The 22,079-nt window shown below is 48.1% G+C and overlaps 1 protein-coding gene across 5 annotated transcripts in view; it reads left to right on the forward strand.

The window, feature by feature from the left end:
• The first annotated feature begins 4,900 nt into the window (after positions 1-4,900).
• Positions 4,901-22,079, forward strand: part of LOC147446162 (putative triglyceride lipase) — a 172,384-nt gene continuing 155,205 nt past the window's right edge. For 2 of the 5 annotated variants that reach the window (XM_086525443.1, XM_086525444.1), the window contains exon 1: positions 4,904-5,300. In XM_086525443.1, the coding sequence (XP_086381569.1) occupies positions 4,926-5,300 (375 nt within the window). In that variant the 5' untranslated portion in view covers positions 4,904-4,925. Of the gene's footprint in view, positions 5,301-22,079 lie in introns of all 5 variants that reach the window. The other 3 variants (XM_086525445.1, XM_086525446.1, XM_086525447.1) reach the window with 2 other exon arrangements.

Below are 22,079 nucleotides of genomic sequence, written 5' to 3' on the forward strand. Positions count from 1 at the left end.
TCCCACCTCAAGGTTAGCCCTAGCTTGCGTAAGTTCAAATGACTTTTTAACACTAACTTTTGGAGATCTTTAATGAAGCTAACCCTAAGGTCTTTTAAGCTCCAATAGATGCACATTGCTCTTTGATCGACTACCTCCTTTTGGACCCCTATCGAGATGTAATCATATCTCCTCTTGGTCCCTTTTTGAGGTAAATCTAGAAGCACTTATTGCACATTGCTCTTTGGTAGACCGTCTCCTTTTGGACCCCTATTGAGATGCAACCATTTCTCCTTTTGGTCCCCTGTTGAGATAGATTTAGAAGCACAGATCTATATCCTAACTCTTGTTTCCCTTTTATCTTCCCATATTAAATTGAGAAAATCATTTGGTAAAGTTAGATATTATATTTTATGACATCTTAGCATAGGCAAGGGTTTTGTCTTCCCAACGGAGGGAAAGAAAAGGGCTAATGAATCATATGTTAATGCCTCCAGTTCTGAAAATACTTTGAAGCCTTATTCCTTTGGCGCTTATACACTCGCTGAGGAAATTCTATGCTAGGCGATCAGGATAAGTGTGAATAAGACCGAAGATGGGTATGTGATGTAGGCGAAGTTCAGTCCAGAAGTGGGGATACAGAGCTTAGAGGCGTGCTCACTCGATGATACTTTATTTATGGACCGATGAATGTTGACCCAAGGCTTATGGGAGTGGGCGGCATCAGCCAGTTCATGGTGGTGGGCAAAGGCTTCTATGTGGCAGGATGTGCTTCCGTGCAAATTGTTTAGGATTTGGTTATGAGAGGAGGCATCTAGGGGCTTCCCACTTTGATTATGCTATGCCTTGGACGCTCGAATTCTGTCAGAATGAAGAGTATATTAACTATTGCCCGGTGTGGGGTACGCTCAAAGGCCTCCCTCTCTAGCTTCATGACCATGTGGACTCCATAGCTGCTATGCTAGGCCGGGTGTTGTTCATTCCAAAGTTGCAACGGGTGAGATCGGGCTTGGATGTAAAGGTATGCATATTGTGGAACATGAGCAGGCCCATTCCTAAATATCTGGATCTTAATATGGGTAGTTTCAGCGCCTTTCAACAAGAGTTGGCGTTTGCTTTGTTTCCCAATGCTTGCTACAAATGTCTGATGGCCCAGGACATTCAGGACCAGAAGCTAGACCTCATAAGACAAATTGTAAATGTTTCGAGTTCTACGACCAGTACTAGTCGAGTTAAAAAGAAGAAGGAAAAGAAAAAAAAGTGTGGTGTAGCAAGCCACTGACTGGATGGGTTGCTGGCTCGTGGCTAGAGCCAGGTTATGGTGGCCAGTAGGTTCTCTTCTCGACATGATGTTCCATGCAGTGGCTTGGTGGGCAAGGGGATTGTGATGACATAGCTTTTTCTTTGGTGGCAACCCCAAGCTTTTCACACTTAGCTTTAGAGTGGCACCCTTCATGAACTGATGTATATGGCTTAGTGGAATGGGTGTTGGAAGATGCCATGGCTCTGTAGGAGCATGGCTCTCATTGTAACTTTTTGGTTTTTTTTAATAATAAATATATTTCTCCACTCATTATTGTGAGTTTGGCAAATGAAAAAATTAAACAAAGCTTAGGAATTTTTGCCTATTTATGCACTTTAGGAGAGGAAACTAGTCCTTTTTGCCCAATCTCAATACTCTCTCTCTCTCTCTCTCTCTCTCTCTCTCTCTCTCTCTCTCCCCCCCCCCCCAAAAAAAAAAAGAAAAAGGAAAAGGCAAATGAATGCTTGCTAAATTTTTGTGCCTATTATTATGCCAAAAATGTCTCTTAGCAATTAGAGCAATCTGAGCTGACATGGCTGCTAGGTGCAAAAAAAAAGTTGGATATGTGTTTCATGTAGTGGACAAGGAGTCAAGCTCCCCCGCCCATGTTGAACAAGGGTTGAGCTTAGACCCCCTCATAACAGACAAGAGTCCTAACCAATACGTTGAACATCTTTGCATGACAACGTGTGTAACTATTCATTATTTTTGTGAGCCTGGGCAGACCTGTGTGTAATCCATATTCGTTCGTCCTAAGAGGGGATGGGCAGGGGCATGGCCAGTGTGTATTCAGGATGGCTTAAGGACCAAATTAGAGGGGGGTCTTCAACTCCTAAATAGGGAGTGGAGGTAAAAAGTGAAGTATTACTTAGGGTGGGTTCAGACTAGGTGGTGGAAGAAAAATGCAAAGGGGCGTCGATCCTCCATGGGCTGGAGTTGAGGCACTCTTCTGCCCGGCCCTCCGTTTTTCTTCCGACCCCCCCCCCCCCCCCCCCCGAGTTGATGGCCTCTCTCAGCCCCCTTCATTTTTCACTTTTCCTCCTCCACACTGTTCACACTAAGCAACGACACATTTAGGAAGGCTTGTTTCTTCCGCCGGTTCAGTCTGAACCCAGCCTTAGGCGCACGCGCGCGCATGCACACACACACACACACACACACACACACACACACACACACAGAGAGAGAGAGAGAGAGAGAGAGAGAGAGAGAGAGAGAGAGAGAGAGAGAGAGAGAGAGAGAGAGAGAGAGAGAGAGAGAGAGAGAGAGAGAGAGAGAGAGAGAGATAGATAGATAGATAGATAGATAGATTGAATTATCGTCCACGGAGGTCATATATGACCTATGGGACCAGAAGCAAAACGGTACAAAGGATTCCATCTGATACATATCAGTTAAGGACTGAGGGTCCATCGAAGGGTGGAGAGTGAAAAAGATAAGGTGGGATGAACAAAACAAAACCTAAGATGAGGTAGGTGAGGAGGAGGGAGCAGATTTGGGAGTTCGGAACTCTTGGATGATGGCTTTACCTCCTCGATACACTGCCCATTTCCCTGCTATGCGCGCTTCTCGCATCTTTTGGAGTTCAGCCTTCTTCTGTTTGAGTTGGGTGGGTGTAAGATCTTCAGCAAACCAAATTTTTGTGTCCTTGAGAAGCTTTGATTGCTCAAGGAGCTTGACTTGATCGGCTTTGGTCTTGAAGGTAAGAATTGCATGGTTGGTGTGATGCTCGTGAGCAAGGGTGGTGATTGTTGCTGGATCCCATTGTATCATGGGGGTTGTTGTTCGGATGCGATCGAAGGACTCATGGAACTTGGGGTCCTCCTTTCCTTGCCAATCACTCGGGAGCCCGCCGATGCGAACATTGAGAGCAAGAGCATCTTGTCGCTGTCGTTCGCGTAGCGTGGACGCCACACGAACTTCAACTTTGCGGAAGATGGCATCCTGCACTTGAGTCTTGACCTTCTCTATGAAGGTGATGTCTACCTCCGTATTGGGCTTGATTTCCTTCTCTTCCATCTCTCCCTCATTAGAGTTCTCTATTTTCCTTGCAAAGTCTGTTGACTTCGTTTTGCAGCTGGGCCATACTGTCCACCTTTGGGGGTGTTGCCACGATGCTGGCAAACGTGGGCTTCCCTCGAGATGTGGCCCGAGTGTCCATGGTGGGTACTCGGCCAAGAGAACAGGGCTTATTTTATTTTAAAGTAAGGCTTAGGTTTGGTTTCAATTAAGTGGATGGCAGTGAAAGGCTCTCTGTGTAGTGGGTTGGCGGCAGGGGCTCTGTGTAGTCAGGTCGGCGGTAGGAGTGGTCGGGTTGGCAGAGTAGGTGTGTGTCGATAGCTTCAGTGGAGCTCGGGCAGGTGCGGCAGGGGTTGGTGTCGATGTCGGTAGGAGCGCCAGTAGCAGCGATAGCTTCAGTGAAGCTCAAGCAGGTGTGGCAGGGGTTGGTGTCGATGTCGGCTGTAGCGCCAGTAGCAACGATAGCTTCAGTGGAGCTCGGGCCTTGGGCAAGTCGGCGGGAGCAACAGTGGGCTATTACCTCGGTTCTTGGGCGGCGTAGGAGCAGTGACGCCCCCCCACAGGGCCGCCCTCGCCCAGGGGGAGACTCGCCTGAGGCTTCCTTAGGGTTTCGAAACGCAGGCCAGAGAGAGAGAGAGAGAGAGAGAGAGAGAGAGAGAGAGAGAGAGAGAGAGAGAGAGAGAGAGAGAGAGAGAGAGGGTCCCATGGATCCTTGACTATTAATAGAAAAGAAAGATAGCGTAGAGAGAGAGATATTAATCATTGGAGGGATAAATTTAAGGGAGGGGCCTCGTCACTATATGGCACGGTTCTGGGTCAGAGGGGATCTAGGGCCCAAATTTGGGGGGCAAGGCGGCTTTAGTCTCCGCTGTCGGATCACACAGTGAACTGGGGGTGAACTAGGGGTGGGTGAACTGGGGGTGAACTAGGGGCGCTTAAACTAGGATCATGTGCCATGCCAACATGGACAGTGACGCGTGCTAGCGTGGTGGTAGGGCATTCGTGTGGCAACCGAGACGTCCCAGGTTCGACCCACACCCCGCGAGGCGGGTGAACTAGGGGGGGGTGAACTAGGAGTGAACTCGGGGCGCCATTTTTGCCCCGAGTTCACCCCTAGTTCACCCCGAGTTCACCCCCAGTTCACTATGTGATCCGACGACCGAGATTAAAGCCGCCTCGCGCCGCCAAATTTGGGCCTTAGATCCCCCCTGGATAGATCCGTGCCATATAGTGACGAGGGAGGGCGGGCCTCACCTATATCTCACACGGGCATGGGGAGATGGAATCAAAGGGCCTCATCAATTGATGGCCTTGACGTAAGCAGGCATCGTAGATCTTGTGGAGAGGAGACAAAAGACAAAAAGACAATGGCACCGCGAGTGTTCTATTGTGCATGTCCTATTCAACAAGCTGAATGGGATTGTTCTAGAGTCCTCTAGGACCAAGGTAGAACTGTCCTTAAAGCAAACTACCGTTGAGAAGCTTTACGTTTAGTGTTTTTATTACTTTTTGTTGTTCCAAACGTGAATCTTTAATCTCAAGGGGCACGCGCGCGCACACACACCTCATCTAGGGAGAAAATTTACGCGAAAACTATAGGCCACATTTTAATAAAGGGGTCCAAATGCTCACCACCCACAGCCAGAGCTGTTGCTCAATGGCGGCATTGCTCTATCAATACCAGCTATGCAGGTCTCAATTTCTGTGCTTTCCATATCGCCAACGTCATGTAGGCTTTCAAGAGGGAAGACTCGTCCGCTTGCACGCGGTGGTTTGTGCGGCTGAAGGAACATCTGAGAGCCGAGGGGTTTTCTTCCCAAGCTTCCATGGCCCTTTTCGGAGTAGAAGAGTGGTTTGTAAGTTTGAAAAGAGTGAAGGATCATTGTCTTCTTCGTTGCAAGAGATCAAAGATGAGGAGGACAAGGAGAGCCCCCCTTTTGACATCAACATAGCTGTGGTGCTGGCGGGCTTTGCCTTTGAAGCTTACAACACTCCTTCAGTAAGCGACTATCTCTTCTAGTTTCTGATGATTTAACATTGGTGCTTGATACTTTAGCCAGCAAAGCATTGAGTGCAAGAAACGACCGTGCATGATTGATTACTTTTGAAATTATACTTTCGACAGAAAAGCAATATGTCACGATTCTGTTCTAAAAACCATATTGATGCTCATATTGTGAGGGGTGTGTCTATGAAAGGAAGAAGAAAAGATCTTATTAACTTTTTACGCCCTTAGAGATGCACCACGACCGCAAGCTGTGTATACACTGCTTGGCTTCTTCTGTGCTCAAGGCTGACAAACCTATCCCAATTGGTAGAAATGCCTTTTCATTGGGAGTAAGTCCCCTGAAGAATATGATGAAAGCACACACTCAAATGCAAGATTTTTTCTCTTTATAGTGGATTAGTGATTGGGTAAAAGCTTAAAGCTTTGGTATTGATGCCAGGCACAATAGAAAGAGAATAGACAAGATCTAACTTCACATAATTATGATTCTTTATGGTTACTTGACTTAGCAGGGCCATTTTCCCTTAATCGGGTAAATATAAAGAAATTAAGAACCAGGACATGTCCTTGGTTGGGAATTGGATATTTTAAACGTATGCTAGAGGGAACTAGCCATACTTTATACTATTCTTAATAGTTTCTTCCATTGTCAATTATGAAGTGCCCTTCACTAATTGCAATAGTTCATAGAAGTTGGCTTCTTGCTGTCGCCAGGCTGTTGTCAAAGCAAAAACGCTAGCCTTCTACTGGGATGCAAAAATGCTAGGGCATCTGGGGTTCTGTTGAGAAGTTGCCTGTTGAGCGAGTGCTCCTGCTGCCTCTTCTGCCAGAAAGTGCTAGCGCTAGGTTTCTACTTGTCACTTAAAAATAATAAGTGAAAAATGTCAAAAATAGGGAAAATAGGTCTATGCACTGTAAAAATGCTCCTGATGGAATCTGATGGTCATGCTGTGTGCAACCAGAGGATATGCATCTAATCTAAGTGTCTGGACATGCACAGTCTATGAACAGACTCACAAAACTGCCAGATCACTTCCTATTCTAGACTGACTTGACTGAATGAACCCTGGTCATGCTGTAGCTTGTCCACGGACACATAGGGTTGGATGTGTCACGTGACAGTCATGAGACTGTGGCAACTTTTGTTGTTCGTTTTCTTTTTGGGGGATTTTATTTCCTTTGTTATATCCCTCTGGAAATCTAAACGCCCGAGAGTTGTGAAACCGGCCCGTGGGGCGGTAGGCTTTGGCTTTCAACCGAAATTCTTTACTTTAGACACACACAGAGAGAATGTGCAAAGGAAACCTACGACGGAAATTAACACTTAAGCACACACATGGCTCGGAAGCTAAAATGCTCCGAGCAGACGCCGACAACCTATAGGCCCCAAAATTGGCGGCCCTCGGTATTTCTTTATACTTTGAGAGTTGAATTAACAAAGCAGAGTCCTGGGAATCCTTTACCTGTATCCCGCTAGATACTACTAGTTTTGGCCAAATTTCGGCAGCATAACATCCCCGAAACTTGCGCGAAACCAATTTCCCTGCTAGAATTGACTTCCACTGACGTATACCCTCCGATTCCTGCCCAAAAACAGTAAATTCAGCACGCTGTATTTACTGGTTTTTGCTCTGTTTTCATTCCCAAACAGTCCCCTAGCTGTCCTCTGCCAGTGGGGCACGATTCCCAAGGGTTCTGGCGTCCATATGGCTGAAAAACAGTCAATTTACAGCGCATACACAAGGCTGAATTTGCACCTATACGGTGAGGTTATAACCCTCACCGGTGCCTGTGTCATGAGGACGTGGCAACTGCTAACCTTAGTTGTTGGTTTCTTTCCAATGATTTTTGTTTAATTTTTGAGACCCTCTTTTTGAAGTTGCAAATGGTCGGACATTGTATGGCTAATGTGAATGATAGTTTCACCCGCAGACGGGAAGTTGGTCGGCACTAGAACTCGTAAAGTAAAAGGATGTCTAGGCTCAGTTCAAGATCATGTAGGTATCCCCGTCGCACTTAGCAAGTTGGTGGATACTGGGAAGTGAACTCAATAAAGGCCTAAAGTCAAGGTGTGACTACCAACAGAAAGTATCCGACAGTTGGGCTACATTTCACTTTTGGATGCGGTCCCAATGAGGATAGATGGTCAGATGACCACAGGGAGCCCAACGGAATCATTTCCTAAAATTTAGGGAATTGCTATTTTGGGCCATGAAATGTGTTCGCGTCATTACCTCCGGTATGACTAGGGGAACACTTTACAACTCTGTCGCGAAGTCAACTGGGCAACCAGTCGGGAGATTTTTAGGCGGCAACCTCGAAACGGGAAACGGCCTGTAAACGCGCCAAGTGGCACATTTCTGTGCACTTTCCTCATGCAAGAAGAAGTGGCGCTGAATTTATAGCGGGGAGGCTCATTTGCAAGCTCTCTGTCACCACAGGTTAAGAGCTATGGAGTGCTTCCTTTCCCTCTTATGTACAGTGCGGTGCCAGGAGTGATGCCCTGCACGCTACACACTGCTCTCTCTCCCCCCTATGAGCAGTATGTTATGCCCCTCAAGTGGGCTTTTCATTTGACCAATGTACAGTTATGTGGGTTCATGCGCGATTGCCGAGGCAAGAGCCTCTTGCACAGGTACTGGGTTAGCCACTTCCCCCGCAGGTACAGGTGAATTCGGAGAGGTTTCATGTGAGAAATCTTGTCCGATTCAAAGGGCAAGTAGCCCTACAGGTGCGGGAGCTCGAGGTCTTGCTACAAATGCGACCGGCACGCGAAACGGAGCCTAAAACAGGGAATTACAGCCTGCAGTGTATTTTTGCAGGTTTAGGGTTTCGGCCCTAAACGGTTCCTAATATCCCCAGGAGGTTCGGGGACGCGAGGGGACTGCTGTACAGGTGATCTGGCGCATTTTCAGGGCAGAAAACAGAGAATTCAGCGTGCTGCAGATTCTCGCCAGGTTTTGCAAAGTGTCCGTATGCGTCGGGAAAGTCATCTATTGCGTGGGGATACTGACTGTGAAGCGTCCTAGTACATTTATGCTGCCGAAATCGGGCCAGAACAGGTGTTTCTTAGCCTAGATTGTGCGGGGCAGCTCGTAGGAGATCACAGGTTTTATTCCCTCTATTAAAGAATAAAGAAATACCCAAAGGGGCGCCAATTTTGGGGCCTACAGGTTGTCGGCGTCTGCTCGGAGCATTCTAGCTTCCGAGCCGTGTGTGTACTTAGGTGTTAATCCCGGTTACAGGTTACCTTTGCAAAGTGCTCTGTGTGTGTCTAAAATAAAGAATTCCGGGTGAAAGCCAAAGCCTACCACCCCACGGGCTGGTGTGAAGGTTCCGTTGCCGGTATATCAATCACTTTTTCCTCAAAGAGTTGTTTTGGGTAAAGACACAGAGTACAGGAACGTGGGATTACACTATGGCCGACAAAGAGAAGGGCATTATGGAAGAGGGTTCCTCTTCACAGGATAGACAGGAAATTCCGCACGGACGCCCTGCTAAAAAGTGGTCAAATTAGGGCTGATTTTCTGCTGCGTTTTTAGGGTTTGCAAGTACCAAGATGAGATAGGGAGAGGTCTCACGGTGGTAGATTGGCCACTAGATCTCCTGCGGGAGTGATGTGGGTCTGCCAAGTGACACGCCGCTTGCCGATTCTCTGAGGCGATTGCTTGGATTCTATGACGCATTGGTAAATCATCTTGAAATTTGAGCTTGCTTGGTCGTGGGTGGTACGTCAGTGTTGTGGAATTATGCTCGTTTGCAGACGCAAGAGCCTCTTGCACAGGTAAAAAGTTAAGGGACAGGTTGCAAGATGCTATGTGGTGAAGTTCAAGAACTATCCACCTATGGATGCAAAGTGGATGGAAGAGCATGAACTGTGAGAATCACCAAATGTATTGCAGCTTTACCTTGAAGCCTTTGGGTTCATTGTAACAGGGAACGGGGGGAACACAGCCCAAACGTTCCAAAACGGCGTTCCGGACAAGTCCTGTTCCCGAAACAGAGATGGGAACGGAACGCCGTTCCGGAACGACGTGTAACCGGAATGGTGTTCCGGAATGGACGGAACATGAGGCAGAACGGTGAAACAGGCAAAAGTAGGCATTTGGGGGAAAAAAAGTGGGCTTTTGGGGACAGATTTGTTGTTGTTTGGGGAACATATTTGTTGCAGTTTGAGGATAGGATGGGGGCAGATTTGGGGTTGTTTAGGAGTTTATTTGGGACTAAGCTTAATGGAGGTAATTCAATCCTTACTTTAGGTTGACCGTTCTAGCCCCGTTCCCATTCCAGGCCCCCCTCCTCCTCCCCGTTCCCGTCCCGTTCCGGACCCTCCCATTCCCGTTCCCCGTTTCCCGTTCCGGGTAACTATGTTTGGGTTATAGCCTACGGATGCCCCAACCCAATGTCTGCAAAGCAGGGGTAATGATAGAGCTAGCACATCAAATGTACTCATGGATTCAGTGCAACAACAATGTACAACTTACAAAAGTATGAAGGTCTCATTAAGTCATTTGTACATATATTTTGATAGTCTTTCTTGCAGATACATGCGATGATAAAAGGGTGCTTACCACACAAGATCATCTATGGCATGTATTTATGGTATGCAATCGAGGACGTTTGTGATTTCAAGAGGGGGGTATGTCACGAGGACGTGGCAACTGCGAACCTTATTTGTTGGTTTCTTTCCAATGATTTTTGTTTAATTTTTGAGACCCTCTTTTTGAAGTTGCAAATGGTCGGGCATTGTATGGCCAATGTGAACGGTAGTTTCACCCGCAGACGGGAAGTTGGTCGGCACTAGAACTCGTAAAGTAAAAGGATGTCTAGGTTGAGTTCAAGATCATGTCGGTATCCCCGTCGCACTTAGCAAGTTGGTGGATACTAGGAAGTGAACTCAATAAAGGCCTAAAGTCAAGGTGTGACTACCAACAGAAAGTATCCGACAATTGGGCCACATTGCACTTTTGGATGCGGTCCCAATTAGGATAGATGGTCAGATGACCATAGGGAGCCAACGGATTCATTTCCTAAAATTTAGGGAATTGCTATTTTGGGCCATGAAATGTGTTCGCGTCATTGCCTCCGGTATGACTAGGGGAACACTTTACAACTCTGCGCGAAATCAACTGGGCAACCGGTCGGGAGATTTTTAGGCGGCAACCCCGAAACGGGAAACGGCATGTAAACGCGCGAAGTGGCACATTTTTGTGCACTTTCCTCATGCAAGAAGAAGTGGCGCTGAATTTATAGCTAGGAGGCTCACATGTTACGAGTTATGGAGTGCTTCCTTTCCCTCTTATGTATAGTGCGGTGCCAGGAGTGATGCCCTGCACGCTACGCACTGCTCTCTCTCTCTCTCTCCCCTATGAGCAGTATGTTATGCCCCTCAAGTGGGCTTTTCATTTGACCAATGTACAGTTATGTGGGTTCATGCGCGATTGCCGAGTCAAGAGCCTTTTGCACAGGTACTGGGTTAGCTAGTGGCTAATCCCCCGCAGGTATAGGCGAATTCGGAGAGGTTTCACGTGAGAAATCTCATCCGATTCAAAGGGCAAGTGGCCCTACAGGTGCGGGAGCTCGAGGTTTTGCTACAGATGAGACCGCCACGCGAAACGGAGCCTAAAACAGGGGATTACAGTCTGCTGTGTATTTTTGCAGGTTTAGGGTTTCGGCCCTAAACGGTCCCTAATACCCCCACGAGGTTCGGGGACACGAGGGGACCGTTGTACAAGTGATCTGGCGCATTTTCGGGGCAGAAAACAGAGAATTCAGCGTGCTGCAGATTCTCGCCAGGTTTTGCAAAGTGTCCGTATGCGTCGGGAAAGTCATCTATTGCGTGGGGATATTGACTGTGAAGCGTCCTAGTACAGTTATGTTGCCGAAATCGGGCCAGAACAGGTGTTTCTTAGCCTAGATTGTGCGGGGCAGCTCGTAGGAGATCAAAGGTTTTATTCCCTCTGTTAAAGAATAAAGAAATACCGAAAGGAGCGCCAATTTTGGGGCCTACAGGTTGTCGGCGTCTACTCGGAGCATTCTAGCTTCCGAGCCGTTTGTGTACTTAGGTGTTAATCCCCGTTACAGGTTACCTTTGCAAAGTGCTCTGTGTGTGTCTAAATTAAAGAATTTCGGGTGAAAGCCAACGCCTACCGCCCCACGGGCTGGTTTCAGCCTGCTTTGGAGTAGCAACTAGCTGCCCCTATTCTTGCTCAAGGAGGCTCTTGCCTCAGCAAAAAAACATGAAACCACACAGTTGTACATCAGTCAAATGAAGAACCCTCTTGTGGGGCATCACATAACTGCACGTAGGGGGGAGAGAGAGCAGTGTGTAGCATGCAGGGCATCACTCCTAGCACCACACTGTACATGAGAGGGAAAGAAAGCACTCCATAGCTCTTAACCTGTGACAAAATGCAAATGAGGCCTCTTCTAGCATAAAATTCAGCACCCTGTTTTCCTTTGTGAGGGAAGTGCATGAAAAAGTACCACTTGGCGCGATTACAAGCCATTTCCCGTTTTGGGGTTGCCGCCTAAAAATCTCTCGACTGGTTGCCTAGTTGACTTTGCGGCGGTTACCGCTTTGGAAAATGCGAATGCTCTCTACACATGGATTACAAGTACTTTCGAGAGTTTCGACCAGCATGTTACCGCTCTGGAAAACGCGAATGTTCAGACGAACCTTCGCTTGGCCTCTCTCGAAGGGGTCGTGCAGGGGCTCAGTTCCCGACTCTCTACTCTCGAAAATATGGCTCAGTCGACGACTGCGCGTATTTCCGAGGGCGAAACCCATCTCCAGCAATTGTGGATGTAGATTGCTGCTTTTGGGCGTTCACAAGGTGGTCCGATTGCCACAATTCCGTACAAAACTACAAATTTCTCAGGTGTTATGGAACTGGCCGTAAATAACTGGCTGCATAAGTGGACCACATATTTTGATCTTCATGGGGAGCATGATGAACGGAGGATTCAAACGATTCCTCTCTATCTGCGCAGTAAGGCGCTTACCTGGTGGCGCGACATGACAGAGAAGCCTACGATGTGGACTGATTTCTGTGTGAAATTCAAGAGAGATTTCGCTAAAATGGACCCTTTGAAAGCTTATGCCAAACTGCAGAGTCTTTCGATGAAAACTCTGTCTTTTGATAAATATACGACAACTTTCAAAGAGGCGCTCACCTTCTGCAAGGTGGATTCTACGAACGCTGTGCACATGTACCTGCTGGGATTACATGAGGATTACCGTTGGGTCTAACAAAGCCTCGACTGATGTCGAGGATGCAGTGGCAAAGGCCAGAACGTTCCATTTGATAAATGGAGCAAACTATGAGAAGAAAAGAACTGCAGACCATCAATCCGGTGAGGGTGCTTTGAGGAAGCGACCCCGATTCCAACATAAGTCCAAATCACCGCCAAGATCTTCTCAGGAGAAGAAGAAAGCCAAAAATGCTTCAGTTGCTGATGCAGTGAAGAAGGGGGCTTGTTTCGGATGTGGCCAGACGGGTCACCAAATCAAGGATTGCCCCAAGAAGAAGAAGACACAAAAACCGCAAGGTCGTCCTTCGGTTCAAATTCACGAGATCTTAGGTAACTCTGATGTTATTCAAGTTGAAATCCATCATTTAGAGCACAGTTCATACACTAATTGTACTTTTAGCACCAAAGTGTTTGGTAAGCACGATCTTCTCCGTTTCCTCGGGAAGATCAATGGTCACGACGTGACCGTACTCCTTGATAATGGAAGCTCACACAATTTTGTGGATGCAAAATTGGTGCAAAAACTGAGCGTGCGGACGTGGGACAATGACCATGAGTATCGCGTAAAGATGGCTCGTGGCGTGGATATGGATGTATGGAATCGGATGGTTTTAGATTTGTCGCTCGAGCTGGCTGATTACAAAGAGAAACTGGATTTCCACATCATGCGCGTGGACAGAGCAGATGTTATTTTAGGAATTCCATGGTTGTATGATAAACAAGACTCATTGTATATAGACTATGTACATCACTCTCTTGTCACATCATTACTCGCGATGGAGTTCGCGTCGACCCTGAGAAGTTGGATAAAGTGTAAAATTGGCCCATTCTGAAGAATGTACACCAAGTAAAGTCCTTTTTAGGCTTTACTGGATTCTTTCGCAAGTTTATCAAGGATTACTCTAAAGTTGCTGCTCCGCTTACGCAACTTTTAAAAGGAGGGGTGAAAGGGCCAAAGACTTCGGGTCCTCATCGTAAAGGTAATCCCCCTGTTGTCTGGAATGAGCGTCTCGATGAGAGCTTTCGGACACTAAAGCACTTGGTGACTACTGCGCCAATATTGCATTTGTGGATCCTAGCAAACTGTTTGTGGTTGAAACGGATGCTAGTGATTATGCTATTGGTGCGGCATTATATCAGGATGGATGTCCTGTTGCGTTTGAAAGTAAGAAACTTTCTGATGCTGAGATGCATTATCCAACGTATGAGAAGGAGCTTTACGTCGTAGTCCACGCCTTGAAGAAATGGCGGCAATACTTGTATGGTTCTACGTTTGTTGCATGGACAGATCATCACTCCTTGCGCTATATCTGTGATCAGGGTGATCTTAGGGGCCGGAAGGCTAGATGGGTTGAGCTTATGCAAGAGTTTGACTTTGAGATCCGTTATAGAAAAGGATCCAGCAATCGAGTTGCTGATGCGCTCAGCAGGATTCTTGAGGTTAATGCCTTGTGTATGGCTGAAATCTCGACGAATTTTCATCTCTCTCTCCGAGGGCTATGTCGTTCCGATGGCCATTTTGGCAAGATATGGAACGAGATCGAAGCGGGGCATGACTCGCATACAAGCTTGGGTGGTTCGGAGACCCAAGTGAGTCGTGCTGGAGAGATGAGACAGGGACAATATTCCATTGGAGGTGGACCATTGTTCAAAAATGGTATAGTCTGCGTGCCGGAAATCGATGAGGTTCGACAAAGGATTTTGTGCGAATGCCACGATGTTCCTAGCGCTGGGCACCCAGGCATCCAGAGAACTTTGGCTTTGGTCAAACGTATTTCTATTGGCCAAGAATGCGCTCTTACATAGAGAGCTATGTGAAGAGATGCGCTCAGTGTCAGGTCAATAAGGCCGAGCGCCTTAGGAAAGCTGGCCTGCTTTATCCATTGAAAATCCCAGATGCCAAGTGGCAGAGTATTTCCATGGACTTTATCGTTGGTTTGCCAAATACTAGTCGGGGCAATGACGCTATTTGGGTTGTGGTCGATAGACTCACAAAAATGGCGAAGTTTATACCAACGAAGTCGACAGTAAAAAGCCATGAGTTGGCGGTTTTATTTGTCGATCAGCTTTATAAGCTGTATGGTTTGCCAGAGGATATTGTTAGTGATCGAGATACTAAGTTCACTGGCCGATTTTGGCAAGATGTGTTTGCTCATCTTCAGACGAAGTTGAGTATGTCGTCTTCTGACCATCCTAAGTCCGACGGACAAACTGAGAGGATGAATCAAACATTAGAGGACATATTGAGAGCCTATGTCTTTCACAGGCAATCTGATTGGGAAAGGTATCTTCCACAGTTAGAGTTTGCCTATAATAGTAGCACTCATTCTACTACTGGATTTAGCCCGTTCATGATGATGTATGGATTTGAGCCTAAATCCCCAATTGCTATTGACTTAGAGAAAGTCAAGGAACGCCAAGCTCGTGATTTCCTGTATGACATGCAAGAAATGCTCGAATTGGCTAAGGATAGTATAAGAACGGCTTGTGATCGAGTCACTACTTATGCTAATCAAAAGAGATCTCCAAGGACTCTAGATGTGGGACAATGGGTCTATCTGAAGATACCCAAGGATTCCAAGACTATGCGAACGGGAAAGCATTATAAGCTTTCAGCTATATATTGTGGTCCGTTCTTGATCACAAAGAAAATTGGCCAAGTTGCCTACAAACTGGCTCTTCCTTCGGATGTTAGTGTACATCCCGTGTTTCATGTCAGCCGCCTCAAAGTGAAATTGGGCGAAGCCGACGTTGTTGTGTCTATCAAGGAAAATGTATGGCAAGATATGCAAACTGAGTATATTCCTCGAGAACCAGAAGCAGTTTTAGATCATCGTACCCGTCATTCGCGTCAAAAGGCTTATGACGAGTACTTAATTAAATGTAAGGGTCAATCTGAAAGGTTTGCTACTTGGGAACCCGTTAGAGCTTTGAAGGCTCAATATCCCCACTTCATTGATGAGGACATCAATGGTTCTTAAGGGGGGAAGTATGTTATGTCCCGCTCACAGGAGAGGGGATCTAGCCCAGATGCCGTCGGGATGGGCGTCCAGTGTCCAGGCGTATGTAGTGTGAACCTGGCCAGTATGGCCGGCCATTATTATAAAAGGGTGGCCAAGGCCTCATTTGCAGTTATCGACCCCCATTGGCAGAGTGCCAGTGGTTAGCCTGCAAGGCTAGGAGTGCGCGAGGTCACCTCGAGGAGGTGAGGCCGGGTGGTATGGGACGCTCAGTTTTACAGGTACACGCCTACGTCCTCGGACGCTGGCCCCAACACGGGGGAGCTGTCGGATGGTAGCTATGGTCGGGTGGTTCGTCCGACGTGTATTTGTAGGCGGTCTCTGTAGCCGGGAGAGCCTCTCTCCTCGTTCGTTTCACTCTTTGTCCAAGAACAGGAGTAGCTAATTGCTACTCCAAAGCACGAACAAGAGAGGGAGTAAATTGGCCTCTTGGCCCTCCAAGTACAAGTTTGAGTCGTCGGCCAACTCAACATCAAGAACCCCTTTGCCCTAATGGGGAGCTCAAGGCCACGCAGGCCAACCTGCTGAGAAGTCAAGAATCTGCTCATCGCCTCAGCATAGAACAGGAAGAGGAAGGGGGCAACCCTGCCTTACCGAACGCGTGAGTAAGAAGCGCTCCCCTCGGCCCCTTGCCAAGAGCACCTGACTGTGCACCCGCCTGTAGAGAGCTAACACACCTCTGATCCAAGCATTTGTGAAACCCATCATGCGCAAAGTCCCAGTCAACTTTGTTGTAGGCCTTTTAAAGTTGAGATGGAGTATCACCAAATTCTCTCCTCAGAGACGCGCAAGGGCAGACGCCTCCCAAAAAGTGAAGATGTTGTCAAGGATACTGCGCTCCTTGACAAAACCTGTTTGAATCCCATGTATAATGCTCTCTAGTAGTGGCTGGATCCTCAAACTCAGAGCCTTTGCTAGAATCTTGTAGGATGAGTTGAGGATGGTAATGGGTCGCCATTGCTGAATCTCATCCAAGGAGCCTCCCTCCTTGGGAATCAGGTAGATCAAACCCTCACTCATGCTATTAGGCATCTCGCCAGTGTACAAAATGTACTGAAATGCGCTACAAAGATCTGAACCAAGCAAGTCCCAGTACTCCAAGAAAAAGCTGGGGGTCAAATCATCCTCCCTTGGACAACTACCACGGGGGAGTGCTCTGAGGACCTAATAGAGCTCCTCTAGCTGGAGAGGAAGCTCGAGTCTCTGTCGCATATCCTCGGTAACAAGGCAAGGCATCTGTGCCCAAACTTGCTCCTTGCATGCATCCTGGCGCTCTGAGTGAGGCTCAGCTGACAACAGATCGCGGTAGAAGTCAGTAGAAACTGCATGCATATTCTCAGGCTCTGAAGCCATTGATCTGTCACGTCTCTTCAACTGGGGCGCATGACGTGGCCCCCACTATCTCAAAAAACTCCCCAGTAACTCAGTCACCCACCTGGGTTCACTGAGATGCCTGTCGATGGAAGGCAAACTCATGGCACCGCTCCTCAATGCTAGTCAACTCCTGTCTAGCCTGCTGCATCTGCTCTTCCAACCATGGGCTGTCTGGATGCTGCTCCTGCATCCTCTGTAAGGAAGCAACGCCCCGTTGAAGACGCTTCTCATCCTCCTTGGCTGCAGCCAAACGAACTGCGGACTCTTGAAGGAAGAAGCGACTAACCTCTGCCAATCTAGAGGCCACTCTACTAGTAGGGGTGTCCTGCGTGTCCAGACTCTCCGACCAAAGTGCCTCCACTCGCTCTCTAAGCTCTGGATCCAGCAAGATCCGCTCGGGAATGCTTAGCATCCCCCCCCCCCCCCCCCCCTCCTCTGTCTGTCTGTCACCGTGAGAATCACTGGCGCATGGTCGGAAAAAGTAGTCCCTGCAAGGATGCAAACAGATCCCCCTATATCGCAAATGTGGTCACTGGTGTAGAAGCAATCTATCCTAGATAGATTCACTCCTACTCTACGATTAGAGCGAGAGAAAGACAAGCTGTCTGGTGGTCTCACAAAACCTGAGTGCTGCCAAACATCTGAAACCCTCATAGTCATACATAGCCACTCCCAAGCTGCCAACTCAGCAGCATGGCCACCTCCAATCCTGTTAGAGGGGTCCTCCAACATGTTGAAGGTCCCCCCAACACACCACTGCTCTGCATGCGGCAGAGACTCAAGAACGTGAGACCAAAATTCTACTCGTGCACTTGCCACATTGGGCGCATATATGTTTAGGAAACCAATGAGGCAACCCTGAACCTGCATAGTAATCCACTGAGCTCTGCCTGGCACAATAATACCTCTGCCAACAATGGCCTGCTGCAAAGAATCCGCAATAGTCATACATACCCCTCCCTGGATACCTCCAGGTCCAAATGCAGCTCACCAAAATGTCTAATAGCGTCCATGCAAAATCTGACCACATCGTCTAATGCGGCTCTCACGCAGATGATGCTCTTGTAGCATAAGAATATCAATCTCACTACCCACAAGGCATCGTTGAAGCTCCTGACGCAACTGACCCCTCCTCTGACGCTGAAATTTGGACTACGTTCACTACTGTTTTACCTTTGTTTAAAGGATTTTTTGGACAATCTTCCGGGAATTGTCCTCCCTTTTTGCAACTCGCTATCTTTGAGGCCGGTTTGGATGGGGAGTAATCCGCATCCAAGCGACCTCTAGACAAGCGCGTCTGGAGTGACTGCCCCACCTAGGCCCAGGCCGAGCGTGCAGCCCGTAAGGCTACATCCTCTGTCCAAGAGTCCTCATGTACATATTCATAGCAAGGAGGGCTCTGAGTGTCAGCAAACAAACGCAAACCTGCTGCATCCGGCAGCGTCACGGTTAACTTGACTAAAGGCCAAAGTGTCTGAACCAGATCTGTCACCCCTAGGTCCCCTGTGTGGTGTGAGAACTCAGTGGCCTGGATCTGGAGCCAGTCAAGAATTGTGTGCAGGGTCCACTCTGTAGGATCCGTGCCACACAACGGAAAGGAGAAACCTATCGCTGTATCCAGAGCCTCACTGCCTCGAGCTGCTAGAAAGAGGACGTGGACTCGAAAGCAAGCCTACTCCAGGGCGGGAGAAGAATCACCTAGGAAATTGTGTGAAGCTGTAGTTGAAAAAGTCCCATCGTCTGCAAATGTCAAAGCTAGTCAAACCCCGAGGGACTGCTGCAAAAGGAGAAGTCTGAACCAGAAGTGGCGGCCTCAGCTGGGGCTGTCCCTCCCGAGCCACGCGGCTTGCAGCGAAAGCACTACCAAGAGTGTTAAGACTGACACCACTCTGCTGCTTCACAGGTCTAGGGCATACTTGTATGGCTAGTATGTCTCCGGGGTGGCCACCTATGGTCTAGGATGTACCTTGTCCGACCGCCCGAGTTTGGGGCCGGCTGCCCACCTTGTCCGGGCGCCCTCATATATTTTCATATATCATTTTCTTGTTGGGTTGTGGGGGATTTTTCCAGGCATTGCCCTACCTCCCCTTGGGCACCTATTTATAGGGGTAGGGGGGTACCCACTTCCAACACTATCTAGTCATTGTGTATTGGGTCTTCTACTCATGGCAGTCATTGGGGGACTGATCGCCCCCTCTTCACCATATCTTGCGTTTGTGGGCTACTGTCTACGAACAAAGCTATGGCTCTTTGATACTTTGGTTGCTTCAACTATGCTTTATGGGGTCCAGGTTTGGGGATCATCTGTGAATCATGACAGTTGGAGGAACATGGAGAGACCCTTGGTATTTATGATATCCCGGATGATTAGAGCCAAGGCCTCCGTACCACATGTGATTATTCGAGCGGAGGTAGCCGCCCCTCCTATAGAGATTGAGGCTCTTACCAGATCAGTGTCCTTTATGCACAGTCTATGGGATACACATAGAGGCAGATATACTAGAGTGGCTCTTGAGTCCTCTAGACAGTTAGCGATGCAGGGAGACGCATCATGTTGGTATGGGCAGATGACCTCATGGTTTCAGAGGCATGGTCTCAGCATGGATAGATTGCCTCCTTTTCAGTATTCCCTGGATGCACCCTCCCTGCCAGTCACACGGACGGAGATCACTAGACTCATTCGTCAGGATCTTATACAGTTGGACATCAGGAGGACATGGGTAGAGCCGATGCAGGAGTTGGGCACGAAGATGGCTTTCTACAAAGAGCACCTTCTCCAACTTTCGGGAGATGGGTTTGCGACTCGTCCGAGCTACATGGACACTCATTTATCTCATGGTCTGCAATGTGCTATTGGTCAGATTCGCACATCCTCACACCAGCTGGAGATTGAGACGGGTAGATTCAGAGGGATACCACCGGAGTCTAGGATATGTCAACTATGCGGTAGAGAGCCAGAGACAGAGCTACACTACATATGCCACTGCACTTTGTATTATGAGATACGAGGGCGCTTCCATTGCTTATTCAGGGAGGGTTTTGGACCCCTAGATAGAGTCATGAGGTATCAGGATCAGAGATGCCTTGGCTTATATCTACTTGAGCTACACCGACATAGAGATAGTCTGTTGAGTAGACATGGAGTACGACAATCGTAGAGACAGATCACAGACTTCTTTGGATCGAGGGAGCCAAGAGACCAACCACCAGCACAGGGTTGTACCCGCATTCATACCAGAGGCACCCTCATTGACAGGGCGACTGAGCTCGGGAGATCGAGACGACCACGACCGAGACACAGGAGCACACTCCATCGACGGAGACTCCAGCAGAGGATCAGAGGCATTCTAGCACGACACCCAGAGTGTCATTGAGGGCCTACTCTACATTTTCACATTTCACATTTCACACTTCATTTTCAGTTTTCATTTTTTACTTTCAGTACTTTTTGTACTTGTACTTCAGACATTGTATTAGATTCACCACTTTGTATCTGATGGTCTCATAGGTCATTTTGGCCTTTTGAAGACGTTAATTTATCATTTCATTTTCATCTCTCTCTCTCTCTCTCTCTCTCTCTCTCTCTCTCTCTCTCTCTCTCACGCTTCCGCACACGCGCACTCACATGGTGTCAGTTGCCAGCGTTGAGGGCGCTTCATCCGCATGAGGTACTCCTCCCAAGGGATCACAACAGCCAGCGTTCTTGGAGAATCACCATCAATCTCAACAACCAAGGCTAGCGCTAGCACTTCTGCAAAGTTTCATCGCGCGAAAGTTGCACAACAGCCTAGCGTTTTTGCAAACATCAGCGTTTTCATTTTCAGCCTTGCATTTTTGCATCTGCTGGCCCGGATCTGCATCCTCTCTCCTAGCGCTCCCTCTCTGCAACAAAAACGCATTGGAACCACCAGATTTTCCTAGAGTTTTCTGAGGCTAGATCTGTGTTTTTCTAGTCCCTTGCGTTTTTTGTCAGGTTGCAACGTTTTCAGCAAGCGTTAAACTTTGTGCACCCGCAGGGAGCGGCTTTTAACTGCCTAGAGTGTCTACTACTGCCAAGAACTTGCAGATCTACACCCATTGTCAGGTATCCCCCGAAATTGGCACCATTTTGGCATTGCTTACTTGCTGTTTTTTCTCTGTTTTCAGCCCCTTGACGGCTGAGAAGTGCGAGAACCCCCTCATCTGAACCTCTGCGACGCTCCCGTACCGATCGGTGGCGTAAAGGCACGCTGAAATCTCTGTTACAGTAGCATTTTCAGCACCCCTTTGCAGCGTTTTTTGGGCCGACAGCATGCTGAATTTTTGCCTATTGTGTGGTCGATCACTTCATTGCTCGTCAGGACACCATCCGGTGGTTGTCTGAGCGGTCATTGTGGACTGCTACAGCTTTGGAGATGGTACCTTCTACGGCAATGTGAGATCCTATTCCTTGATCCTTGGGAGATCCATTCATGCCAGCCATCATTCGGCGGTTGCGCTCTCCAAAGGGGGTGGTGACTCGTGGTTTGCTATGGACACACCTATGCACTCATTAGAGGAGTTCACACGAGATATCGCCATGCTCATGGCATTTGGGATTCTGACATTCCCAGAGAAGACACCACCATCTTGGGTGGACAGACACTTACCACTTGACCTCGACATGTCAGATCACTTGCTTACACATGAGCATCTACATGGACTTAGGGAGAGGATCTTGGATCTCTTCTTGAACAGGTTCATTGCTTGGATCTACAGACTGGAGTTGGACTTCAGTGCTTTGGACTCTCTTGGAGAGTTTACCCGCGAGATGCGGAAGATCAGTCATCCCACGATTACATCCGGAGTCACCTAGAGCTTGGCTTGGATGGTAGTGCAGTTGCTCTTCTACACTCCTGATCATTTGGATTGCTACCTTCAGAGTTGCTTACACTCACCCTCGGTAACCTTACAACAGACTTATCCCCCGACCTGAGCAGTAGGCCACTCCCAGCTCATTCACATTGAGACCACACCGAGATGCGGTTTGTGGCGTGGATTCTGTTTTGGTTGATATCGGAGGATTGGAGGAAGGAGATACAGGCAAGACGGTGCAAACATCTTGGTTTGGCCTTTCCTCTTCTCAAAGATTATTCACAGCGTG

This window comes from Adiantum capillus-veneris, chromosome 12 (assembly GCF_014529385.1).
Source record: "Adiantum capillus-veneris isolate H3 chromosome 12, ASM1452938v2, whole genome shotgun sequence".
In the NCBI taxonomy this organism is placed as follows: Eukaryota; Viridiplantae; Streptophyta; class Polypodiopsida; order Polypodiales; family Pteridaceae; genus Adiantum; species Adiantum capillus-veneris.